Source organism: Elephas maximus, chromosome 9 (assembly GCF_024166365.1).
Source record: "Elephas maximus indicus isolate mEleMax1 chromosome 9, mEleMax1 primary haplotype, whole genome shotgun sequence".
Classification (NCBI taxonomy): Eukaryota; Metazoa; Chordata; class Mammalia; order Proboscidea; family Elephantidae; genus Elephas; species Elephas maximus.
Window position 1 is genome coordinate 110,249,412 of NC_064827.1, and position 22,497 is coordinate 110,271,908.

At 38.7% G+C, this 22,497-nt stretch overlaps 1 protein-coding gene across 5 annotated transcripts in view; it reads left to right on the forward strand.

The window, feature by feature from the left end:
• ZNF484 (zinc finger protein 484) overlaps positions 1-22,497 on the forward strand; it is a 93,547-nt gene that overhangs the window by 10,492 nt on the left and 60,558 nt on the right. For 2 of the 5 annotated variants that reach the window (XM_049897184.1, XM_049897185.1), the window contains exon 2: positions 14,505-14,551. The exons of 2 other annotated variants lie outside the window; for them this stretch is intronic. Coding sequence is in view for 1 of the 3 variants with exons in the window: in XM_049897185.1 (XP_049753142.1) it covers positions 14,537-14,551 (15 nt within the window). In the remaining 2 variants the exon portion in view is untranslated. Of the gene's footprint in view, positions 1-14,504; positions 14,552-16,476; positions 16,610-22,497 lie in introns of all 5 variants that reach the window. One more of the 5 variants, XM_049897183.1, reaches the window with a different exon arrangement.

Here is a 22,497-nt window from a genome sequence, read left to right on the forward strand (position 1 = left end):
CTAAAGCAAAGATGAGAATATAAGGGTGGGGAAACTAGAGTACTGGAAATGGGACAACCAGAAAGCAATTAAAGAGAATGTTGGCAAACTGTGGAAAATGTAACTAATATCTCTGAACAATTTGTGTACAAATTGTCAAGTGGGAACCTACTTTGCCGTATAAACATTTACTGAAAGCACAATAAAATTGATTTAAAAAAAAGTTCATTTTTGTTGTTCTTGAGAGTGTACCCCGCAGAACATACACCAATTCGACAGTTTCTACATGTAGAGTTCAGTGGCACTGATTACTTTCTTTGAATTGTGCAGCCGTTCTTACCCTGCTTTTCTGAGTTGTTTCTTCCCCATGAACATAAACTCACTGCTGCCTAAGTTTCCTATCTAATGTTTTGAGTGGCTGTGGTCAGTTTGATCTCATACAGATAGATCTTAAAAGAGCTCAATGCTCATGGCAGACATTGTTTACTAGTTAAACTAAAGTGTTGTTTGGCTTTAAGAAGACTTCAGAGGATGTTTTGATTTAAGGTTAAAGATTATCTCAGGGCGATAGTTTCAGGGGTTCATCCAGCATCCAAGGCTCCAGAAAATCTGGATTCCATGAGAATTTTTTTAAAATGGTATTTTATTGTATTTTTCATGAAAGTTTACAAAGCAGTTTAGTTTCTCATTCAATAATTTCTACAAAAATTGTTTAGTGACATTGGTTACATTCTTCACAATTATATGAATAATCTCATTATTTCTGTTCTGATTGCTACATTTCCATTAATCTAGTTTCCCTGTCCCTTAACCTTCTTATCTTTATTTTAAAGTAATTGTTGACCATTGGGTCTCGCATAGCTGATTTTTTAAAGGAGCACAGTACTCATAGGCAATAGTCTTTATTTTGTGAGCCAGTCTGTTATTTAAAAGGCGATTGCAGGGCTTGTTTTGGTTCAGAGTTTACAGAGCATCTCAGGGCATTAGTCTCGGGAAGCCCTCTAAGAATTTGGGTTTGTATTACACATTTTCTCCCATTCTTTTGGGGTCCATTTTTTGTGGCCGTGATCAGAATGGTTGCTAGTGGTTGTTGGGTACCATCTAGTTCTTGGCCTCAGGGTAGATGAGGCCATAGTTCATGTAGAGTGTTAGTTCTGTATCCTAGTTTCTGTAAAAATGGAGTGGCAGAGAGGCGTCTGAGCTCCTCTGACTTCACGGGGGGGTTGGGGGGAGAAAGAATCAAGATCACCAGCCCAAGGCTGATTCCTGTGAGGTGGAGGTCAGACGTATCTCCTCTCCAACCTTTTTACCAATTCTGACACCAGCCATCCCTCCCATACCACTCTCTACTTCTCTGCTGTGTTCATAATTTGTTGCAGTGGACACACAGAACTCACAGACCGTACTCACAGTTATGGGGTTTATTAGGGAAGTAACAGGTTACAGTTCAGGTTCAGGAACACTCAGGATACAGTTCTTTGATGAGGCAGCCTCTTCTCAGTCATGCCTGCAGGTAGGCCTGTCTCTTCCTCGGCCCCTTGGGCCTCTTGGGCTGGCCCAGCTTCTGCCCTGCTTGGGCAAGTGTTACAAAGCTCTTTTGGCTCTACTTGAGGCACCTCACTCTGTCAGTAAGCCTCAGCCCAAAGGTGCTCAGCTCTCTCGTTTGGTGGTCAGTGAGCTTAGGTCTGCTGCCAAGTGCACAGAGGCACCCCACTCTGCCAGCAAGCCTGCTTCCTGGAGGTACTCAGCTTTCTTGCTCTGTGGGTGGGCAAGCCCCATGCCCAGAGGCACTCTGCCCTGCCAGCAAGCCTCCTGCCTGAAGGTGCTCAGCTTTCTCGCTCCGTGGGCCAGGAAACCCACTGCACTGTACTACTGCGTTCTGGTTCTGCTGGCTCTGCCGCAACTGTTTCTCTGTTGCTACTTCTTGCTGTCTGTCACTGTCTCTGGTGTCATAGCTCGCTCTCTGTCTCCTGGGTCTAGGAGGGCTTCAGCACAGGGATCCCGGGTCCAAAGAGTGCACTCCTTGCTCTTATTTCTTGGTGGTAGTGAGGACTCCCCTGACTCAGGGATTGGCTCTCTTTTAAGCCTAGAGGAATGGCAAAACTAATTCCCTTGTTGGGGTTCCATATATCTTATTCGCATGGTCCCACCCCCACAAGGATGCCATGCACCTTATTTGCATTATTAGCAAGCTATCCAATCCTCTTGGTGGGCCACAAGCACCTCATTTGCATTCCCTCACCCAGTCATTTGGTGGGAGTTACAAGACCGTGGCAAGAAAGACCACATAAACGTGATCCATTGCACTGCAGTTTCCTTCTTTCTTTTTGTCCTGGACCAGTAGAGACCAATAGTTGTATGTTAGATGGCTGCTTGCAAGCTTTAAAGACCCCAGACACTACTCACCAAACTAGATGTAGAATATAAATTTTATGAACTATATTATGCCGGTTGACCGAGTTGTCCCATGAGACTATGGTCCTAAGCCTTCAAACCCAGAAAGCTAATTTCAGCAAGTGTTTGTTTATATCAAAGAAGCATCCATATCTGTGCCCCCATGTGCTTTATTGTATATAGTAAAACCTGTGAAAGCCAAAACCTGTGTAAGGCAGAAACCTGTCAGATAAGGAAAACTCAACGTATTTTCCGCTAAAATGAGAGCTAGAAAAGTTGTAAGACTGCACCCTGTCAAAGGTTGAAAACTTTCGAGACCCCAAAAGACAAGACAGCCCCATTGAGTTCCAGCTGTGACAGCTTTCACTGTATATGAATATATATGCATGTACACACTTATATACATATGCATATACATTTGCATACACCTTTTTTTTATATATATACACCTATATATATACACATATATATATGTGTACACCAATCGTGCATACCTGGAATAAATCTCACTTGATCATGATATATACCCTCTCCTCACTTATCAGCATAGATAGGTTCCAAAGACCAGGTTGTTATGTGAAATCAGTGTTATGTGAAAATGAAGGATGACCACATCAGATCACAATGGGGAGGATCACTGCATCATTACATAACTGCCAAATTACATCATTAAATAACTGCCAAACCACTAAGAGTCATGGCCCAGCCAAGCTGACACATAACCTTAACTACCACAGCCAGTGTTACTCTCGCCTGGCACCTTGCTGTTTGTTACTGCTAGGTGTATGTCGTTAATGTGCAAAATAGTAGATTTTCCACTATTGTAGTAAATGGGAAATGTCAGATAATGAGATAATAAGTGAGGATAAGGTATGTAATTCTTTTTAATATACTGTTGGATTCTTTTTGCTAGTATTTTGTCCTAAATTTTGACATCCATATTCATAAAGGATATTGATCTGTAGTTTTTCTTGTGGTTTCTTTGTCTGGTTTTGGTACCTGGCTTTATAGAAAGAATTAGGGAGTATTTCTTCTTGTCAGTTCTTCTCTAATTGTTTGATAGAATTCCGCAGTGAGGCTGTCTGGTCCTGGACCTTTCTTTGTTGGGAGTCTGTTTATTACTGATTCAATATCTTCACTTTTTATGGGTCTGTTGAGGTTTACTACTTCCTTTTGAGTCAGTTTAGGTGGGTTATGTGCTTCTAGTAATTGTCCATTTCATCAAATGTATCAGTTTTGTTGGAGTGTATTTGTTCATTGTATTCAGTTGTGGTTCTTTTTACTTCAGTTGGGTGAGTTGTAATGTCTCCACTTTCTTATTTTGGTTATTTCACCTTTGTCTCTTTGTCAGACTAGCAAGTGCTTTGTCAATTTTATGGATCTTTTCAAAGAACCAATTTCTGAATATTTTAATTCTTTCCACTGTTTTTCTGTTCTCTATTTCATTTATCTCTGATCTTTATTATGCTTTTCTTCTAGTAGCTTCAGTTTGCTCTTTTTTTAGTTTCTCAAGCTGTAGAGTTAGACTATTTAGTTGAGACCTTCTTTTTTTAATATAGGCATTTATTGCTATAAATTTACCTCTGAAGACTGCCTTTGCCACATCCTGTAAATTTTGGTATGTTGTGTATTCATTTATCTCCAGGTACTTTTAATTTCACTCTTAATTTCTTCCTTGACCCAATAGTTATTTAATAGTGTGTGGTTTAATTTCCACAAGTTTGTATGTTTTCTATTTTTCCTTCTGCTTTTAATTCCTAATATTATTCTTTTGTGGTCAGAAAAGATCCTTTGTATAATTCCAACCTTCTTAAATTTGTTGAGACTTTTTTTGTGGACTGTTATATGGTCTATTCTGGAAAATGATCCATGTGCACAGGAGAAAAATGTGTATTATTCTGATGATGGGTGGAATGCTCTGTATATGGTGCAAATAATGAGCGTATTACACATTTTTTTCAACTGTGCCCTCCACCTGTGAAGAATTTTCATAAGCACACTATGCTAATTTTTTTTACAGCAGCGTGTAAAAAAATTAGCATAGCATGCAAAAATACTTTGTGGGCGGGATGGCACAGTTAGGAAAAAATTTTTTTAACACATGCATTATTTGTGTAAAAGCACAGTATGTCCATTAGGTCTGATCAGCTTATGGTATTATTTAATCCATCTATGTCCTTACTGATCTTCTGTCTAGAATTGAAAGTGGTGTATTGAAGTCCCCAACTATTATTGTGGAATTTTCTATTACTCCTTTCATATCAGTCAGTATTTGTTTCATGTATTTTGAAGTGCTCATATTAGGTGCATATATGTATTTATAATTGTTTTGTTTTCTTGATCAAATGACCCTTTTATTATTATGTAATATCCTTTATTTTTGTAATTCTGCTTTCAAGTCTATTTTATCTCATATCAGAATGGCTATCTCTGCTCTTTTTAGGTTACCAGTTACATCGAATATTCTTTTCCATCCCTTTCCTTTCAGTGTGTTTGTATCCTTGTGTCTAAGGTGTGTTTCTTGTTGGCAGCATAGGATGGATCATGTTTTCTTTTAATCCATCCTGTCACTCCGTGGTTTTTGAACAGGGAATTTAGACCATTTATGTGGTTTTTTTTTTCTTTCTTTTTCAACTGTGCTTCAGGTGAAACTTTACAGAACAAATTAGTTACTCATTCAATAATTTATACACAAATTGTTTTGTGACATTGTTTGCAATCCCTGTGATGTGCCAACACTCTCCCTTTATCCACCCCAATTCCCTGTTTCCATCCCTCCATTTTTTTATGTCCCTTCCTGCCTTCTTGTCTTGCTTTTGGGCAAGTGTTGTCATGTTAGTCTTGTATACATGATTGAACTAAAAAGCATGTTCCTCAGATGTGTTATTATTTGTTTTATAGACCTGTCTAGTCTTTGGCTGAAGGGTGAACTTTGGGGGTGGCTTCAGTTCGGAGTTAAAAGGGTGTCTGGGGGCCATAGTTTCAGGGGTTCTTCCAGTCTCTGGTCTGGTCTACTTTATTGTGTATGTGAATTTGAATTTTGTTCTACATTTTTCTCCTGCTCTGGTGGAACCCTCTGTTGTGATCCCTATCAGAGCAGTTGGTGATGGTAGCTAGGCACCATCTAGTTCTTTTTGGCACAGGCTGGTGGAGGCAGTAGTACTTGTGGTCCATTAGTCCTTTGGACTAATATTTCCCTTGTGTCTTTGGTTTTCTTCATTCTTCCTTGCCCTGGATGAGATGTATCTTAGATGGCTACTTGCAAGCTTTTAAGACCTCAGACACTACTCACCAACATAGGACGTAGAACATTTTCTTTATGAACTTAGTTGTGCCAATTGATGTAGATGACCCCTGCATTCATGGTCCCTACCTCTCCACCCCAGTCACTCAGTTCTTCAGGGTGTTTGGATGTGTCTATGAAGCTTCTATGACTTTGTCTTGGTCAAGTTGTCCTGACTTCCCCTATATTGTGCTCTGTCTTTCTCTTCACAAAAGTTAACAGTTATCTGCTATGTAGTTAATGATTTTCCTCCACACCCATGCCCTCCTTCATAACTATAAAAGATTGTTTCTTTCTGTGTGTAAACCTTTTCTTGAGGTTTTATAATAGTGGTCACATATTGTATTTGTCCTTTTGTGATTGACTTATTTCACTCAGCATAATGCCCTCCAGATTTATCCATGTTGTGAGATACTTGGCTGATTCATCATTGTTCTTTATCATTGTGTAGTATTCCATTGTGTGTATGTACCATAATTTGTTTATCCAGTCATCTGTTGATGGGCACTTAGGTTGTTTCTATCTTTTTTTCCTATTGTGAATAATGCTGCAATGAACATGGATGTGCATATGCCTATTTGTGTGAAGGCTCTTATTTCCTTAGGGTGTATGCCTAGGAATGGGATTGCTGGACCATATGGTATTTCAATTTCCTGCTTTTTAAAGAAGTGCCATATTGTTTTCCATAGTGGCTTTGCATTCCCACCAGCAGTGCATGAGAGTTCCAATCTCCCTGCAGCTTCTCTAATGCTTGTTCTTTTTTTTTTTTTTTTGATTAGTGCTAGTAATGTCGGGGTGAAATGGTATCTCATTGTAAGTTTGATTTACATTTCTTTAATGGCTAATGATCGTGAGCATTTCCTCATGTGTCAGCTGCCTGAATGTCTTCTTTGGTGAAGTGTCTGTTCATATCCTTTTCCTATTTTTTAATTGGACTATTTGTCTTTTTGTTGTTGAGATGTTGCAGTATGTTGCAGATTTTAGAGATTAGACCCTTGTTGGATATGTTGTAAACAAATTTTTTTTCCAGTCTGTAAATTCTCTTTTTTATTCTTTTAAAGAGGCTTTTGATAAGCATAAGTGTTTTTTAGGTGCCCCCAGTTATCTAGTTTATCTTTGGTGCTTGAGCCTTGTTAGTTATGGTTTGTACTCTATTTTTGCCATATATTAGGGCCCCTAGCGTTGTTCCTATTTTTTCTTCTATGATCTTTATAGTTTTAGGTTTTATATTTAGATCTTTGATCCATTTTGAAGTAGTTTTTGAATATGGTATGAGGTATGGATGCTGTTTCATTTTTTAACAGATGGACATCCAGTTTTGCCAGCACCATTTGTTAAAGAGATTATCTTTTCCCCACTTAATGGACTTTGGGGCTTTGTCAAAGATCAGCCCCTGTGTGGATGAATTTACACCTGGGATCCCAATTCTGTTCCGTTGGTCTATGTGTCTGTCACTGTACCAGTGCCAGCCTGTTTTGACTACTGTGGCTGTATAGTAGGTTCTGAGATCAGGTAGTATGAGGCCTCCTATTTGTTCTTATTTTTCAATAATGCTTTATTTATCCAGGGCCTCTTTCCTTTCCATATTAAGTAAGTGATAGTTTTTCTTGTTAAAGAATGCTGTTGTTATTCGGATCAGGATTGCATTATATCTGTAGGTTGCTTGATATATTCTTTTCCATCCTTTGATTTATGTCTTTGTGTCTAAGATATGTCTCTTGTAGACAGCATTTTGATGGTTGTGTTTTTTATCCATTCTGCCACTCTTGTCTCTATGGGTACATTTAAACCATTTAAATTTATTGTGGTTGTTCCTCGGTATGAATTTATTGCTGTTATATGGTTATGCTTTTTTTTTGTGGTGCCGATGTTTTCCTTATTCCTCTTACTCTCTTGTGTTGAGTTCCTTTTTTTTTTTTTATGGGTTTTCTTTTCTTTCATTATTGTAGATTTTGTGTTTTTCTGCTTTTCTTATTCTGATTGAGTTTGTTAACTTTTATTGTGATTTCCTTGAAATTTACCCTTATCCGCCTAAGTTTGAACCAGTCCTTTATTACTTAATATTGCCTTGACTTCCTTTCCATTTGAAAGTTCTATACTTTGTTTTGACGTTGTTGTCATTTACACATTGACATCTCTGGTTCCCTGTTTTAAGTCGTTTGACTTTGTTTTATTATTGAGAGTTCTTTGTCTAGGTTGGTATCTAGCTGTTGCTGTCCTGCGTCTTAACCTCTGATGTTTTTGGTTCTCTAACCAGGGGGCTCCCTTCAATATTGTAAGTTTGGTTTGGCTTTTGCCAGTTCTCTTAATTTCTTTTTATCTTGGAAATGTCTTAATTTCACCATCATATTTGAGAGAGAGTTTTGCAGGATATACTGTTCTTGGTTATTATATTATATATTGTTATTATTACATGCAAAAACCTGGAGATGGAACACCAAAAGGGAAGAACATGCTCTGCATTTCTCAAGCTGAAGGAACTGAAGAAAAAATTCAAGCCTCAAGTTGCAGTATTAAAAGATGCTGTGGGGAAAATATTAAACAACTCAGAAAGCATCAAAAGAAGGTGGAAGAAACGCACAGAATCACTATTCCAAAAAGAATTGATCACCGTGTAACCATTTCAGGAGGTACCATATGAACAGGAACCAGTGGTACTGAAGGAGGAAGTCCAAGCTGCACTGGAGGCATTGGTGAAAAACAAGGCTTCAGGAACTGATGAAATACCAGTTGAGATGTTTCAAAAATGGATGCAGCGCTTGAAGTACTCACTTGTCTATGCCAAGAAATTTAGAAGATGGCTACCTGGCCAATGGACTGGAAGAGATCCATATTTATGCCTATTCCCAAGAAAGGTGATCCTACTGAATGCAGAAATTATCAAACAATATCATACACAAGTAAAATTTTGCTGAAAATCATTCAAAAGTGGCTGCAGCAGTATATTGATAGGGAACTGCCAGAAATTCAAGCTAGATTCAGAAGAGGATGTGGAACCAGGGATACTGCTGATGTCAGATGGATCCTGGCAGAAAGCAGAGAATACCAGAAAGATGTTTACCTGTGTCTTATTGACTGTGCAAAGGCATTTGACTGTGTGGAGATTGGGAAGAATGAGAATTCCAGTACACTTAATTGTGTTCATGAAGAACCTGTACATAGATCAAGAGACAGTCATCTGAACTGAGTGGTATAAAGTCAAGAAAGGTATGCGTCAGGGTTGTATCCGTTCACCATACGTATTCATTTTGTATGCTCAGCAAATAATCTGAGAAACTGGACTGTAGGAAAAAGAATGCAGCATCAAGATTGGAGGAAGACTCATTAACCTGCATTATGCAGATGACACAACCATGCTTGCTGAAAGTGAAGAGGACTTGAAGCACTTAATCATGAAGATCAGAGACTACAGCCTTCAGTATGGATTACACGTCAACATAAGGAAAACAAAAATTCTCACACTGGACCAATAAGCAGCATCATGATAAATGGAGAAAAGATTGACATTGTCAAGGAGTTCATTTTCCTTGGATCCACGGTCAATACCCATGGAAGCAGCAGTTAAGAAATCAAAAGACACATTGCATTGAGCAAATCTGCTGCAAAAGACCTCTTAAAAGTGTTGAAAAATAAAGATGTTACCTTGAAGACTAAGGTGCACCTAATCCAAGCCATGGTGTTTTCAGTCATCTTCTATGCATCTGAAAGCTGGATGATGAATAAGGAAGACTGAAGAATTGATGCCTTTGAATTGTGGTGTTGGAGAAGAATATCAAATATACCATGAACTGCCAAAAGAATGAACAAATCTGTGTTGGAAGAAGAGCAACCAGAATGCTCCTTAGAAGGAAGGATGGCAAAACTGTGTCTTACATACTTTGGACATGTTGTCAGGAGGGATCAGTCCCTGGAGAAGGACATCATACTTGGTAAAGTAGAGGTCAGCAAAATAGAGGAAGACCCTCAATGAGATGGATTGACATGGTGACTTACCAATGGGTTTAAGCATAACAATGATTGTGAGGATGGTGCAGGACCAGGCAGTGTTTCATTCTGTTGTATATAGAATCGCTATGAGTTGGAACTGACTTGATGGCACCTAACAATATTATTCTTGGTTGGCAGTTTTTTTTTTTTTCTTTCAAGGTTTTATATATGTTATCCCACTGCCTTCTTGCTTGCATAGTTTCTGCCGAGTAATCAGAGCGTAGTCTTATGGTTTCCCTGTTGGAAGTGACTTTGTTTTTCTTGAGCTGCTCTCAGAATTCTTTCTTTGGTTTTGGTTTTGGCAGTGTGATTATGATGTGTCTTGGTGACTTTCTTTTAGAGTCAATCCTATGTGGGGCTGTTGAGCTTCTTAGTCGGTCTGCTGTTCATCTTTCATGGTATTTGGGCAGTTCACTGTCAGCACATCTTCAACAATCTTTTCTGTGTTTTCCATTTTCTCCTCCTGTTCTGGAACTCCGATCAGGAGCAAATGTTTGCTCTTGATTGTGCTCCTCATAATTCTTAAGTGTACTTCATTTTTCTCAATGCTTTTCTCTTATTTTTCCTCAAAGTGGAATCCATGGGTTTGTCTTCAGTCTTGCTGATTGTCTTCAGTTGTTTCAAATTTGTTCCTATAACTCTCCTTTAAGTTGTCCATTTCTGAAATTTTGTTGTTTATCTTTTGGATATCTAGTTGCTGTTTTCGTATGCTTTCTATGTGTTTACTTTGATGTTTTGTTCTTGTATTGTTTTTTTTAATTCTATTTTTTCCTTGTTTTCCTTGATTTTGACTGTGTTTTTATTAGTTTTATCTGCGTTCTTTATCTCTTTCCTTATTTCTTGGAGAGTTCTGGATATTAGTCTTTTGAATTCCATATCGTATAGTTCCACTGCTTTTTCTTCTACCAGAAGGACATGATTCTTTATTTTGGTCATTTGCTGGAGCCATCTTGTCTTTCTTTTTCATATGTTTTGATATTGCCTGCTCTCTCTGAGACATTAAGGTATTATTTTCTTTATTAATTGTACATTCATTTGTTTCATCCTGCATTTTTGTTTGGTTTTGATATGTCAGAGTGGGCTGGCCAGGCATATTTTGCTGCTTGTTCTTCTGTAGGCATGATAGTTGTCACCACCTTGTCCAGGGGGACATGACAGCAAAAGGAAGGGTGAGCCTGTTTTGCTGTACACTGGTTTGGTGAGGTGGTTAAGGGTGGACTGGGTGGGTGCTATCAGTCTCCTGATATAGGTCCAGCGGTGTGGGAGCTTTCCCAGCCCCATGCCTGATGGCTGGTGTTGTCAGATGGGGAGCAATGTGGGCTCACTTCCAATCATTTAGCAGCTGCTCAAATGGCAGGAGAGAGGGGGCAGTGCGGGCTTGATGTGGCGGTTGGCCTGAGCAACAAGGGTATTCTATCCATAGCAGCATGTTGGGGGGGGTGGCTAGTGGGGCAGTGGCATAAGGAGCTAGTTGGGAATGGAGAAAGAAAAGAGAAAGACAAAAAAAGTAGCCAGTGGGTGGGGGCTGGGCAGACCTGGGGGCCAGAGGGAAAGGGGACAGGTGGCATACGAGGCTATGTGGGAGGTAGAAAGAAAAGAAAGTAAAAGAAAAATAAAATAAGTGGTGGTGCGATGGGGGCGGGATTGTCTTGGGACGGCATTGGTGGCCCAGGGCAGCAGGGGTGGAGGTATCATATGGGGCTAGGCCTGAGAGGAAAAGAAGGGAGATCAAAGAAAAAAATAATAAACCGGCAGTGCTGTGAGGGCTGGGCAGACTCAAAGGCCAGTTGGAAGAGAGTGGATCTGATGTGCAGAGGTAGGTGGGAGGAAGGAAAAAAAGAAAGAGAAACAAAAGCAAAAAAAGAAAAATGGTGGCAAGCAGGAGCCTGCTGGTGAGGGGAGGTGGACCTGGGGTGGTGGCTTGCAGTGCTTCTCTAGCCAAGCGGCACAGCATGGCCCATCAGGAAGGGGTGACAGCAGCATAGGGGTCTAGGTGGGAAGGAGAAGGAAAAGGAAGAAAGAGAAAAAAAAAGAAAGAGAAAAAAAAATGGCATTGAGGGAACCGGCATGTGGAGGTGGAGCACACCCAGGGCAGCAGTAAGCCGGTGTCTCTGCAGTCAAGCGACTGTGGCCCATTGGGAAGCAGCGGAAGCAGTGTACAGGGCAGAAGGCTGAGACAAGCATGTTTCTCTGCTTGCCAGGTGCTCTGCCTCCTGTTGGGAGCTCCGTGAAGTTGCTTTCTTATATTCTCTGTCCGGGGTTGTTGCTGGCTGTTCTCCAGGATGGCAAAGCTGTGCTGCGTTAGCTGGCAGGGGACCTTCACTCTGTAGCACTCCTTGTTCTCTGTTCTCTGTCAGTTTCTTCTTCCATCTGGTGCTTGATCTAGTTCTTTATCCCTTCATTTGAGGCTTTGGGTTCAAGGATTGACATTTGTATCTGTTTTGCTTAGTTTTTTGGGTCTTTGCTACAGAGAGACAGCATGGTGCTTCTCCCTATACTGCCATGTTGGTTCCACCTCAGATTGTATACATTTAAGGTAATTACTGGAAATAAAATACATACATCATTTTGCTGATTGTGTTTTGAGTGTCTTATATCTTCTTTGTCTCATTATTTCCATATTTCTGTTATTTTTTGTGTTTAGCAGCTTTTTTGTGTTGTCTTTTTTATTTTTTCCTTCTTCCCATTTGTGTATTAGTGATTACAATAAGTATTCATTGAACAACTTACAAATCCAGCAGTTTATTTCAGCTTGCTGCCAAAATTTAACATACAAATAAGTAACATGTATTAACGTACTAACTCTTTTCCTGTTTTGCTTCTTCCTCCCCCTTTTCTGTTGTTGTGTCTCTATTTACATCATTATGCAACTTATATCCAGTAGATTTAATTAGTACTTCCTCCTTATGCACTTTATATTGTATTGTTGAATAACATAGGAATTTGAAATTTTGTTCTGCATTTTCCACATTTTGATCAGGATTTTTCTATATAATTCTTTTTTAATTAATATTGTGTTGGGTTTTCAGTGAAGTTTCACACAGCAGCTTAGTTTTCCATGTAGCAATTTCTACACAAGTTGTTCAGCGACATTGGTTACATTCTTCACAGTGCGTGAACATTTCATTATATCCATTCTGGTTATTTTGTTTCTCCTACGGAATCCTTGATAAAAATGTTGAATAGTGGTAGCTGGGCACTATGCAGTTCTTCTGGACTTATGGAAAAGGAGGCAGTAATTCATGCAGGAAATTAGCCTCATACTCCATTTTCTCCTATTCCTGACTATCCTTCTTCCTCTGTTGCTTCAAGTGCATAGACACCAATTGTACCTTTTCTTGTTTATTCTAATTTTATTTTGTAGTTGTAGAGAATATACAAAGCAAAACATAATACCATTCCAACTGTTTCTACACATACAATTCAGTGACATTGATTATGTTCTTTGAGTTGTACAATCATTTGCACCTTTCTTTTCTGAGATGTGACTCCCAAATAAACTTATCACACCCTAAGGTTCCTATCTTTGGAGTTGCTGTTGTCACTTTGATCCCATATAGATAATTCTTAAAAGAGCATAATGCTGCTGAGGGAGAGTGCAGTGCCTTACAACAGGACACTTGGGGGCAAAGTGGGATGGCTCTGGGCACTTATCGGCAGAGCTAAAAGAGCTTTGTAACACTTGCCTCAGCAGAGCAGAGGCCAGGCCAAGGACTGAGAGCCAAGGCCTGTCCTGAGGCAGCTGAAAGGAACCTGTCCCCAAGGGCCAAGAAGAGCCTTGCGTGGCCCAAAGGAGCTGAGAGAGCTGTCCTGCACTGAAGAAGGGAGACTTTGCCTTCTTTCTTATTTTGATTATTTGCATCTTTTTCTTTCTTTGTCATTCTAGCTAAATATTTGTCAGTTTTGTTGACCTATTCACAGAATCAACTCTGGTTTTGTTGATTCTGTTTATTGTTTCTTTGTTTTCAGTTTTCTGCTCTAGTTTTTGTTATTTCCTTTATTGTGGTAGGTTTGGCTTAGTTTGCTCTTCTTTTTCTAGTTCCTCATGTTGTTTTGAGTTAGACTGTTGATTTGAGATCTTTGTTTTTTCCTTTAGGCATTCATTGCTGTAAGATTCCCTCTGAATACTGCCTTTGCACATCCCATAGGTTTTGGTATGTTGTGCTTTCATTTTCATTTGACTGAGAAATTCGCGATTTCTCTTTTGATTTCTTCCTTGACACATTGGTAGGTTAATAGTGTGTTGTTTAATTTCCATATGTTTGTGCATTTTCCAGTTGTTTTTTTCTTCTTTTTCTGTCATTGATCTTAGCATCACTCCATTGTGTTCAGAGAAAATACTTCGTGTCATATCAGTCTTTTAAAATTTATCGAGACTGGCTTTGGGACTTAGCTTGTGGGCTGTGCTGGAGAGTGATTCATGTGTACTAGAGTAGAACACACAATGTGCTGTTGTTGGCTGGAGTGTTCTATATATGTCAGTAAATTCAGTTAGTAGTATCATTCAGGTCCTCTATTTCTTTATGTTCTTTCTAGATGCCCTGTCCAATATTGAAAGTCATGTATTGAAATGTGCATCTGTTATTGCAGTGCTATCTATTTCTCCAGTTCTATCAGTGTTTGTTTTATATAGTCAGGTGCTCCGATATTGGGCGTGTATATATTCGTGACTGTTAAATATTCTGGATTAATTTAACCTTTTATGACTATGTAATGTCCTGGGATGATTTTTTTTATGATATAGTCCTAGCAATAAATTTCCAAGTCAGAGGTTCATGAGCACTAAATAATGTATGCATCAGTGTGTGACATTTGCATACTCCCTTTTCTCATATGTCCCCTTGCCCATCTGTTTCCTCAGATCTCTCTGCCTCTTTCTCAGAAGAGCCAGAAATGACCATGTCCCTGGTGAGTTATTATTTGTTCATTTATTTGTTGCTTTCTTTATTTTCCAGTAGATTTTAAAAGGCCTCTAATGAGTTTCCGAGGAGTGCCTGGTGGATTTGAACTGCCGACCCTTTGGTTAGCAGCCGTAGCACTTAACCACTACGCCACCAGGGTTTCCCCAAGTAAGATGGACAAGCATAAATAAATAAAAACTAAGATGGGAATATCAACTCCAAGTCAAGTTTGGAATTTAGATATGTGAGTTATGTGGCCTCACACATTTATGAACTTTCAACTCTAAGATTGTCTCTTACCTATGGAAATTAGATATATGATTTATGCTGTTGACAAGTAACAATTTATTTTAGCTATGGTAAAGATATCCTGGTTCTTGATTTTCTGATTCCGATGTTTGAGATAATTTTTGATAAGTCTTCAGATGATTAGTGACACAACAGTGTACTCAACAATAAACCTCTTATAAGTATATTAACAGGTTTTCTATTATTGCCTGCTCACACCTTTAATTGCATATGAATTCAGGTTCTGAATTAGTAGATCTGGGATGGGATCTGAGAGCCTGCATTTCTCAAAAATTTTTGTGGGATGTCAGTGTTTATCCAAGGACTGACCTCTGAAGAAAGGTTTTGAGGTTTTGTTATGAGCAAGTATTGAATTTTGTCAAATACTCTTTCATAATCGATGTACATGAATGCTCATGTGATTTTTTTTCTTTAACTTGTTGATAATGATAGATTACATTGATTGATATTTGAGTACTGAATAAACTCCATTTGGTGATGATATATGATTCTTTTCGTATATTGTTGAATTGTATTTGCTAATATTTTCTTAAGGGTTTTTGCACCATAGTCATGAAGGATATATGTGTGTGTGTGTGTATATATATACACACACATATGTATGTATACATATATATATATGTTTTTTGAGGGGGTAGTGTTCTTGGTTTTGGATCAGTAATATTGGCCCCATAAAATGAATTGTAACGTATTGCTTTATCTTGATTATTCTGGAAGGAATTGTGTATAATTTGCGTTTCATTTTCTATACAGTCTTTGTATAAATTTTTGTATCATGGTAATTCTGGCCTCAGAATAAGCTGGGAAGTTTCCCCTCCTATTTTCTGGAAAAGATTATGTAGAATAGATGTTAATCCTTTAAATGTTTGTTAGAATCTCCAGAAAAATCATCTGGGCTTAGATAATTTTTTATTGGAAATTTCAAAATTACCAATTCAATTTCTTTAATACTTATTAAAAAAAAAAATACTTATAGGACTGTTCAAATGATCTATTTTATAAATAGTTTAATTAATTAAAAATGCAAATTATTTATTTTATTTTGGGATAGTTGTAGTAGTTTGTGCTTTTTGAAGAACTGGTTTGTTTCATATAAAAAATATAGGTTGTCAAATTTACTTTTTTTTTACTTTCAGCTTACCTATATCACTGTACACTATTGTCTATCTCATTACCCAATATTTCAACACCTACAACAATAGTAAAAAATCTACTGTTCAACAATTTTTTGTGTTAAGGATGTACGTCTGGCAGTAACAAACGCCAAGGTACAAGGCAAGAGTAACGCTGGCTGTAATGGTTAAGGTTATGTGTCATCTTTGCTGGGCCATGATTCTCAGTGGTTTGGCAGTTATGTAATGATGTACTCATTCTCCATTTTGTGATTTGATGTGGTCATCCTCCATTTTCGAAGAAAACCAATTTTTGCCTAATTACCTGGTCTTTGGTAAGTTTCTTTAGACAGCATATAGATGGGTCATGTGTTTTTATCTACACTGTCAATTTCTATCTTTCGTTAGTATATTTAAACCATCTACATTTACTGTAATTATTGAGTAGTTAAGGCTAAGCCTGCCATTTTATTTTTTGTGCTATCTTTGGTCTGTTTTTCTTTTTTTTAAGCTGACTTTCTCTGGATTCACCCGTTGCCATCGAGTTGATTCCAATTCATAGTGACCCTATAGGAGCGAGTAGAACTATCCCATGAGATTTCCAAGGCTGTAATCTTTATGTCACATTCTCCTCCTGTGGAACGGTCAGTGGATTCCAACTGCGTATCTTTTGGTTAGCAGCCAAGTGCTTAACCACTGCACTACCAGGTCTCCTTTGTCTGGATTACTTGAACACATTTTGGAATTCCATTTTAATTCACAATCTAGAATTCTGCATTCAAGCAAAGCCCATTTGTTGTTGTTTTCAGATGCCGTCAACTCAGCCCTCAACTCATGGTGACCTCATGCACAGCGGAATGAAACACTGCCCAGTCCTGCGCCATCCCCATGCTTGGTTTTGGATTGGACCATTGTGATCATAGGGTTTTCACTGGTTTATTTTTGGAAGTAGGTCACGAAGCCTTTATTCCTAGTCCATATTAATCTGTGTGCTCCTCTGAAACCTGATCACCATAGCAACATGCAAGCCTCCACTGACAGAAGGGCAGTAGCAGCTCATGAAGTGTATTGGCTGAGAATTGAACCCAGGTCTCCTGCATGGAAATTAAAAATTCTACCACTGAACCACCACTGTTCCCGAACTCAATTTAGTGAGGGTAAAATAAAGACATTTGCAAACATGCAAGTGCCCAAAAAATTTTACTTCCCATACACACTTCCTGGAGAGCTACTGGAGGATATGCCCTAAAAATGAAAGCAAATTCAAGAAAGTGCCAAAAACCCCTGAACTCTGTAGGTGTGTATAGTCAAAAGGGCTCTATACTACAGTGGTGCCCTCTTACCTGTCATTTGGCTAGAGAGAGTATACCTCTTTCTCCATTGAGTACAATGTTGGCTGTGGGTTTTTCATAAATGTACTTTATAAAATTGAGAGATTTCCCTTCTGTTTCTATCTTGTTGAGTGTTTTTTACAATGAAAGGGTGTTGAATTTTGTCAAATGCCTTTTCCTTATCGACTGAGATGATGATGGGCCCTTTTCCTAATTCTATTAATATAGCGTATAACATTGATTTTGGCTATGCAAAGGCATTCAGCTGCAGATCATAACAAATTATGGATAACATTGCTAAGAGTGGGCATTTCAGAACACTTAATTGTGCTCATGAGGAACCTATACATAGATTAAGATGCATTCGTTTAAATGGAACGAAGGGATACTGCGTGGTTTAAAATCAGGAAAGATGTGCGTCAGGGTTGTATTCTTTCAGCATACTTATTCAGTCTGTATGCAGAGCAAATTATCTGAAAAGCTGGACTATATGAAGAAGAACATGGCATCAGGATTGGTGGAAGACTTATTAACAACCTGTGATACGCAAATGATGCAACTTTGCTTGCTGAAAGCAAGGAGGACTTGAAGCACGTACTATTGAAGACTAAAGACAACAGCCTTCAGTATGGATTACATCTCAACGTAAAAAAACTAAAATTCTCACAAGTGGACCAATAAGCAGCATCATGATAAATGGAGAAGACATTGAAGTTGTCAAGGATTTCATTTTACTTGGATCCACAATCAACGCCCATAGAAGCAGGAGTCAAGAAATCAAACGACGTATTGCATTGATCAAATCTGCTGTAAAAGACTTCTTTAAAAAAAAAAAGCGTTAAAAAGCAAAGATGTTATTTTAAAGACTAAGGTGCACCTGACCCAAGCTGTGGTGTTTTCGATTGCCTCAAGCACATGAAAGCTGGGCAATTAATAAGACCAGAGAAGAATTGGCGCCTTTGAATTATGGTGTTGATGGAGAATATTGAATGTACCATGGACTGCCAAAAGAATGACCAAATCTGTCTCGGAAGAAGCACAGCCAGAACGCACCTTAGAAGCAAGAGTGTTCTTTGGACATGTTACTAGGAGGGGCCAGTCCCTGGAGAATGACATCATGCTTGGTAAAATAGAGGGTCCGTGAAAAAAAGGAAGACCATCAAGGAGATGAATTGACACTGGGTGTGCACTGGCTGCAACGATGAGCCTTAAGCATAGCAGTGATGGTGCATAACCAGGCAGCGTTTCCTTCTGTTATACATAGGGCCTGTTTGACTTGGAACTGTCTCAATGGCACCGAACAACAAGAACATTACATTGGTTGATATTCTAATGTTAAACCATCCTTGGGTTCTTGAGGTATATTCCACTTGATCATGATCTATAATCCTTTTAATATGTTTTTGGATTTGGTTTCCTCATATTTTGTTAAGTATTTTTGCATCTATGTTCATTAGGGATATTGGTCCATAGTTTTCTTGTGCTGTCCTTGTCTGGCTTTGGTATGCTTGTCTCATAGAATGAGCTCAAGAGTGTTGCCTCCTCTTCTATTTAAGTAGAATTGGGGTCTTTTCTTCTATAGATGTTTGATAGAATTTCCTAGTAAAGCCAGCTGGTCAATGACTTTTATTGTTGGGAGGTTTTTAATACTGATTTAATCTCTTCACTTGCAGTGGGTCTGTTGAGATCAGTTCTTTCTTCTTGAGTCAATATAGGGAATTTAGGTGTTTCGAGAATTTTGCCCATTTTGTCTAAGTTATCTAATTTGTTGGCCTGCAACTATTCATAGTATTCTCTTATAATCTATTTTATTTCTATAGAGTTGGTTGTAATGTTCCCAGTTTTGTTTTTCATTTTAGATATTTGCATCTTCACTCTCTTTTTATTAGTCAGTCTAGTCAAAAGTTTGTAGATTTTATTGATCTTTTCAAAGAGTGAAGTGCTAGTTTTGTTGATTCTCTTTATTGTTTTTCTGTTCTCTATTTCATTTATTTCTGCTCTGATCTTTATCATTTCTTCTGATAATCTTAGGTTCAGTTTGTTCTTCCTTGTCCAATTTCTCAAGTTGAAGAGTTAGGTCATTAATTTGAGATCTTTGCTCTTTATTAACATAGGCATTTTTTGGTATAAATTTTCCTCTGAGTACTGCCTTCACTGCATCCCATAAGTTTTCATTCTCATTTGACTAAGTACTTTTCAGTTTTTCTCTTGATTTCTTTTACGCATTGGTTGTTTGGTAGTGTATTACTTAGTTTCCCCATGTTTGTGCATTTTCCAGGTTTCTTTATGCTATTATTTTCTAGCTTCACTCCATTGTGATCAGAAAAGATACTTTGTATGATTTCAAGTCTTTGAATTTATTGAGACTTGCTTTGTGTCTAAGATATGATCCGTCCCGGAGAATGTTCCATGTGCACTGTAGAAGAATGTATATTGTGCTGTTGTTGTTGGATGAAGTGTACTATACATGTCTTTTAAGTCTAGTGTTGGTCCAGTCTTCTGTTTCTTTATTAATCTTCTTTCTAGTCTTTTTTAAAAAAGATTATTATTGAAAGTGGTGTACTGAAGTCTCTGCGGTGTGATGGATTACTTTTGTTTGGCCTTTCTCACCATGGTCTTGTAATTCCCACCCAAATGATTGGGTGGAACTGTACAGATAAGGTAATTCTGGCCCACCAAGGGGATTGGGGAGCCCTGGGCCCTGGTGGCACAGTGGATAAGAGCTCAGCTGCTGACCAAAAGGTCGGCAATTTGAATCTACCAGCCACTCCTTGGAAACCCTATGGGGCAGTTCTGCTCTGTCCTGTTGGGTTGCTATGAGTTTGAATCGACTTGACAGCAACGGATTTGGTTTTTTGGTTAAGATTACTTTTCAATTTTGCCATCTCGCTAGACTTAAAAGAGCCAATTTCAGAGTAGGGAAAGGATCTTACCACCAAGGACATAAAGGCAGAAGTGGAGCACGTCCTTTGGACCCAGGATCCCTGGGCTCCTGGAACCAGGAGATAGAGAAAGAGAGTGAGCTGTAACACTGAAGATGGCGAAAAGCAATGGCAGAGAAACAGCAGCAGGATACAGCGCAGTGGGCTTCCTAGCCCACAGAGCAAGAAAGCTGAGTGTCTTTGGGCAGGAGGCTTACTGGTGGAGTAGGGTGCCTCCGGCACTTGGCCGAGATGGTTTGCTGACCCATGGAGCTAGAGCTGAGTGCCTTCGGGCCAAGGCTTACTGGCAGAGTGGGGTGCCTTTGAGCACTTATTGACATAGCTAAAAGAGCTTTGTAACTTGCCCAAGCAGGGCTGAGCCTGAGGTTCAGAGAGGTGTGCCTCCGGGCACAGTGAAAAGAGGCTGTCCTAATGGAAGAACTGTATCTGAGCATTACTGAACCTGAATTTTAACCTGTCACTTCCCTAATAAACCCCATAATCATGGGTATTGTGTGTGAGTTCTGTGTGGCTACTGCAGTGAGTTATCGAAACCAGCAGAGAAGTGCCACGGGATAGACAGTTGGTGCCAGCATTGGTAAAGATGATGGAGAGATGAGGCATGTCTCTCTTCTGCCTCATATGAATCAGGCTTGGGCTATTGATCTTGATTCTCCTTCCTCCTGGTGAACTTCGAGAAGGTCAGAAGCCACCCCTGCCACACCATTTTTACGGTCTCCAACCGTTATTGTGGAGTTGTCTATTTTTTCCTTTAAGTAGTGTCTGTCTGCTTTGCAGATTTTGGGGCTCTGGAGTTAGGCGTTAGTATTTATAATAGTTAAGTCTTCTTGATGAATTGTCCCTGTTGTTATTATGTAGTGTCCTTTTTTGTTTCTTATAATAGATTTTGACTTAAAGTCTATTTGTCTGGTATTAAAATTGCCATACCTGTTCTCTTTTGGTTTCTGTTTGCATGAAATATTTTCTTCCATCCTTGCATTTTCAGTCTGTGTCTTTGTGCCTGAGGTATGTCTCTGGTAGATAGCATATACATGGGTCATGTTTTTTTATCCATTGTACCACTCTCTGTCTTTTGATTGGAGCTTTAATCTATTTACATTCACGATAATTTGATAAAAAGAGTAATTCTGCCATTTTGTTGTGTTTTGTGTGTCTTATACTGTTTTTGTTCCACTCCACTTTTTCTCCAGTGCTGACTTCTTTTGTGCGTAGATTTTTTGTGTGTGCATGCTGAACCATTTTGTTTCTCTTCTTTCTTTTTTTTAAAATAATATTTTATTGTGTTTTTTGGTGAAGGTTTACACAGCAGTTTAGGCTCCCATCCAGCAATTTCTACACAAGTTGTTCAGTGACATTGGTTACATTCTTCGCAATGCTTGAACATTCTTATTATTTTCATTCTGGTTATTTTGTTTCCATTAATCTAGTTTCCCTGCCCACTTTATTTTAAAGTACTTGTTGACCACTGGTTCCATCTGTGTTTTGTGTATCAATTTTTAATTTACTTTCTTTATGGTTACCTTTAGAATTACATTTAACAATTTACATTTGGAACAGCTGGGCTTATATTGATACCAACGTAACATACAATCTATACCTATGCCACTGCCCCGTCCCCGTTTATGTTGTTGTTTAAACTAATTACATCTTTATACCTAGATATGGTGGAAACCCTGGTGTCATATTGGTTAAGTGCTACAGCTGCTAACCAAGAGGTCAGCAGTTCGAATCCGCCAGGTACTCCTTGGAAACTCTATCAGGCAGCTCTACTCTGCTCTATAGGGTCGCTATGAGTCGGAATCAACTCGATGGCAGTGGGTTTGGTTTTTGGTTTTGAGCTAGACATGCTATAATTTAACTTTATTTCATTATTATTATATGTGTGTGTTTATTTGTTCCTCTATTTTTATCTTATTTTATTACTTTATTACAGTATCTTAACTCTGGCTTTTATATTTGTCAAGCCATTTCCTTTAATGGTATTTTTTTTCCCCCTGTATGTACAACTTTAAGTTACTATCAAGTGTCCTTGATTTTCCTTCTGGAGGACACTCTTGAGCATTTCATATAGGGCTGGTCTGATGGTAACAAATTCCATCAGCTTTTGTTTATCTGGGAACATCTTAATTTCACCCTCACTGCTGAAAAACAGTTTTGCTGCATGTAGTATTATTGGTTGACAGTTCTTTTCTTTTAGCACTGCCTTCTTGCCTGCATGGTTTCTGCAGGGAAATTGGTACTTAATCTTATTAAAGACCT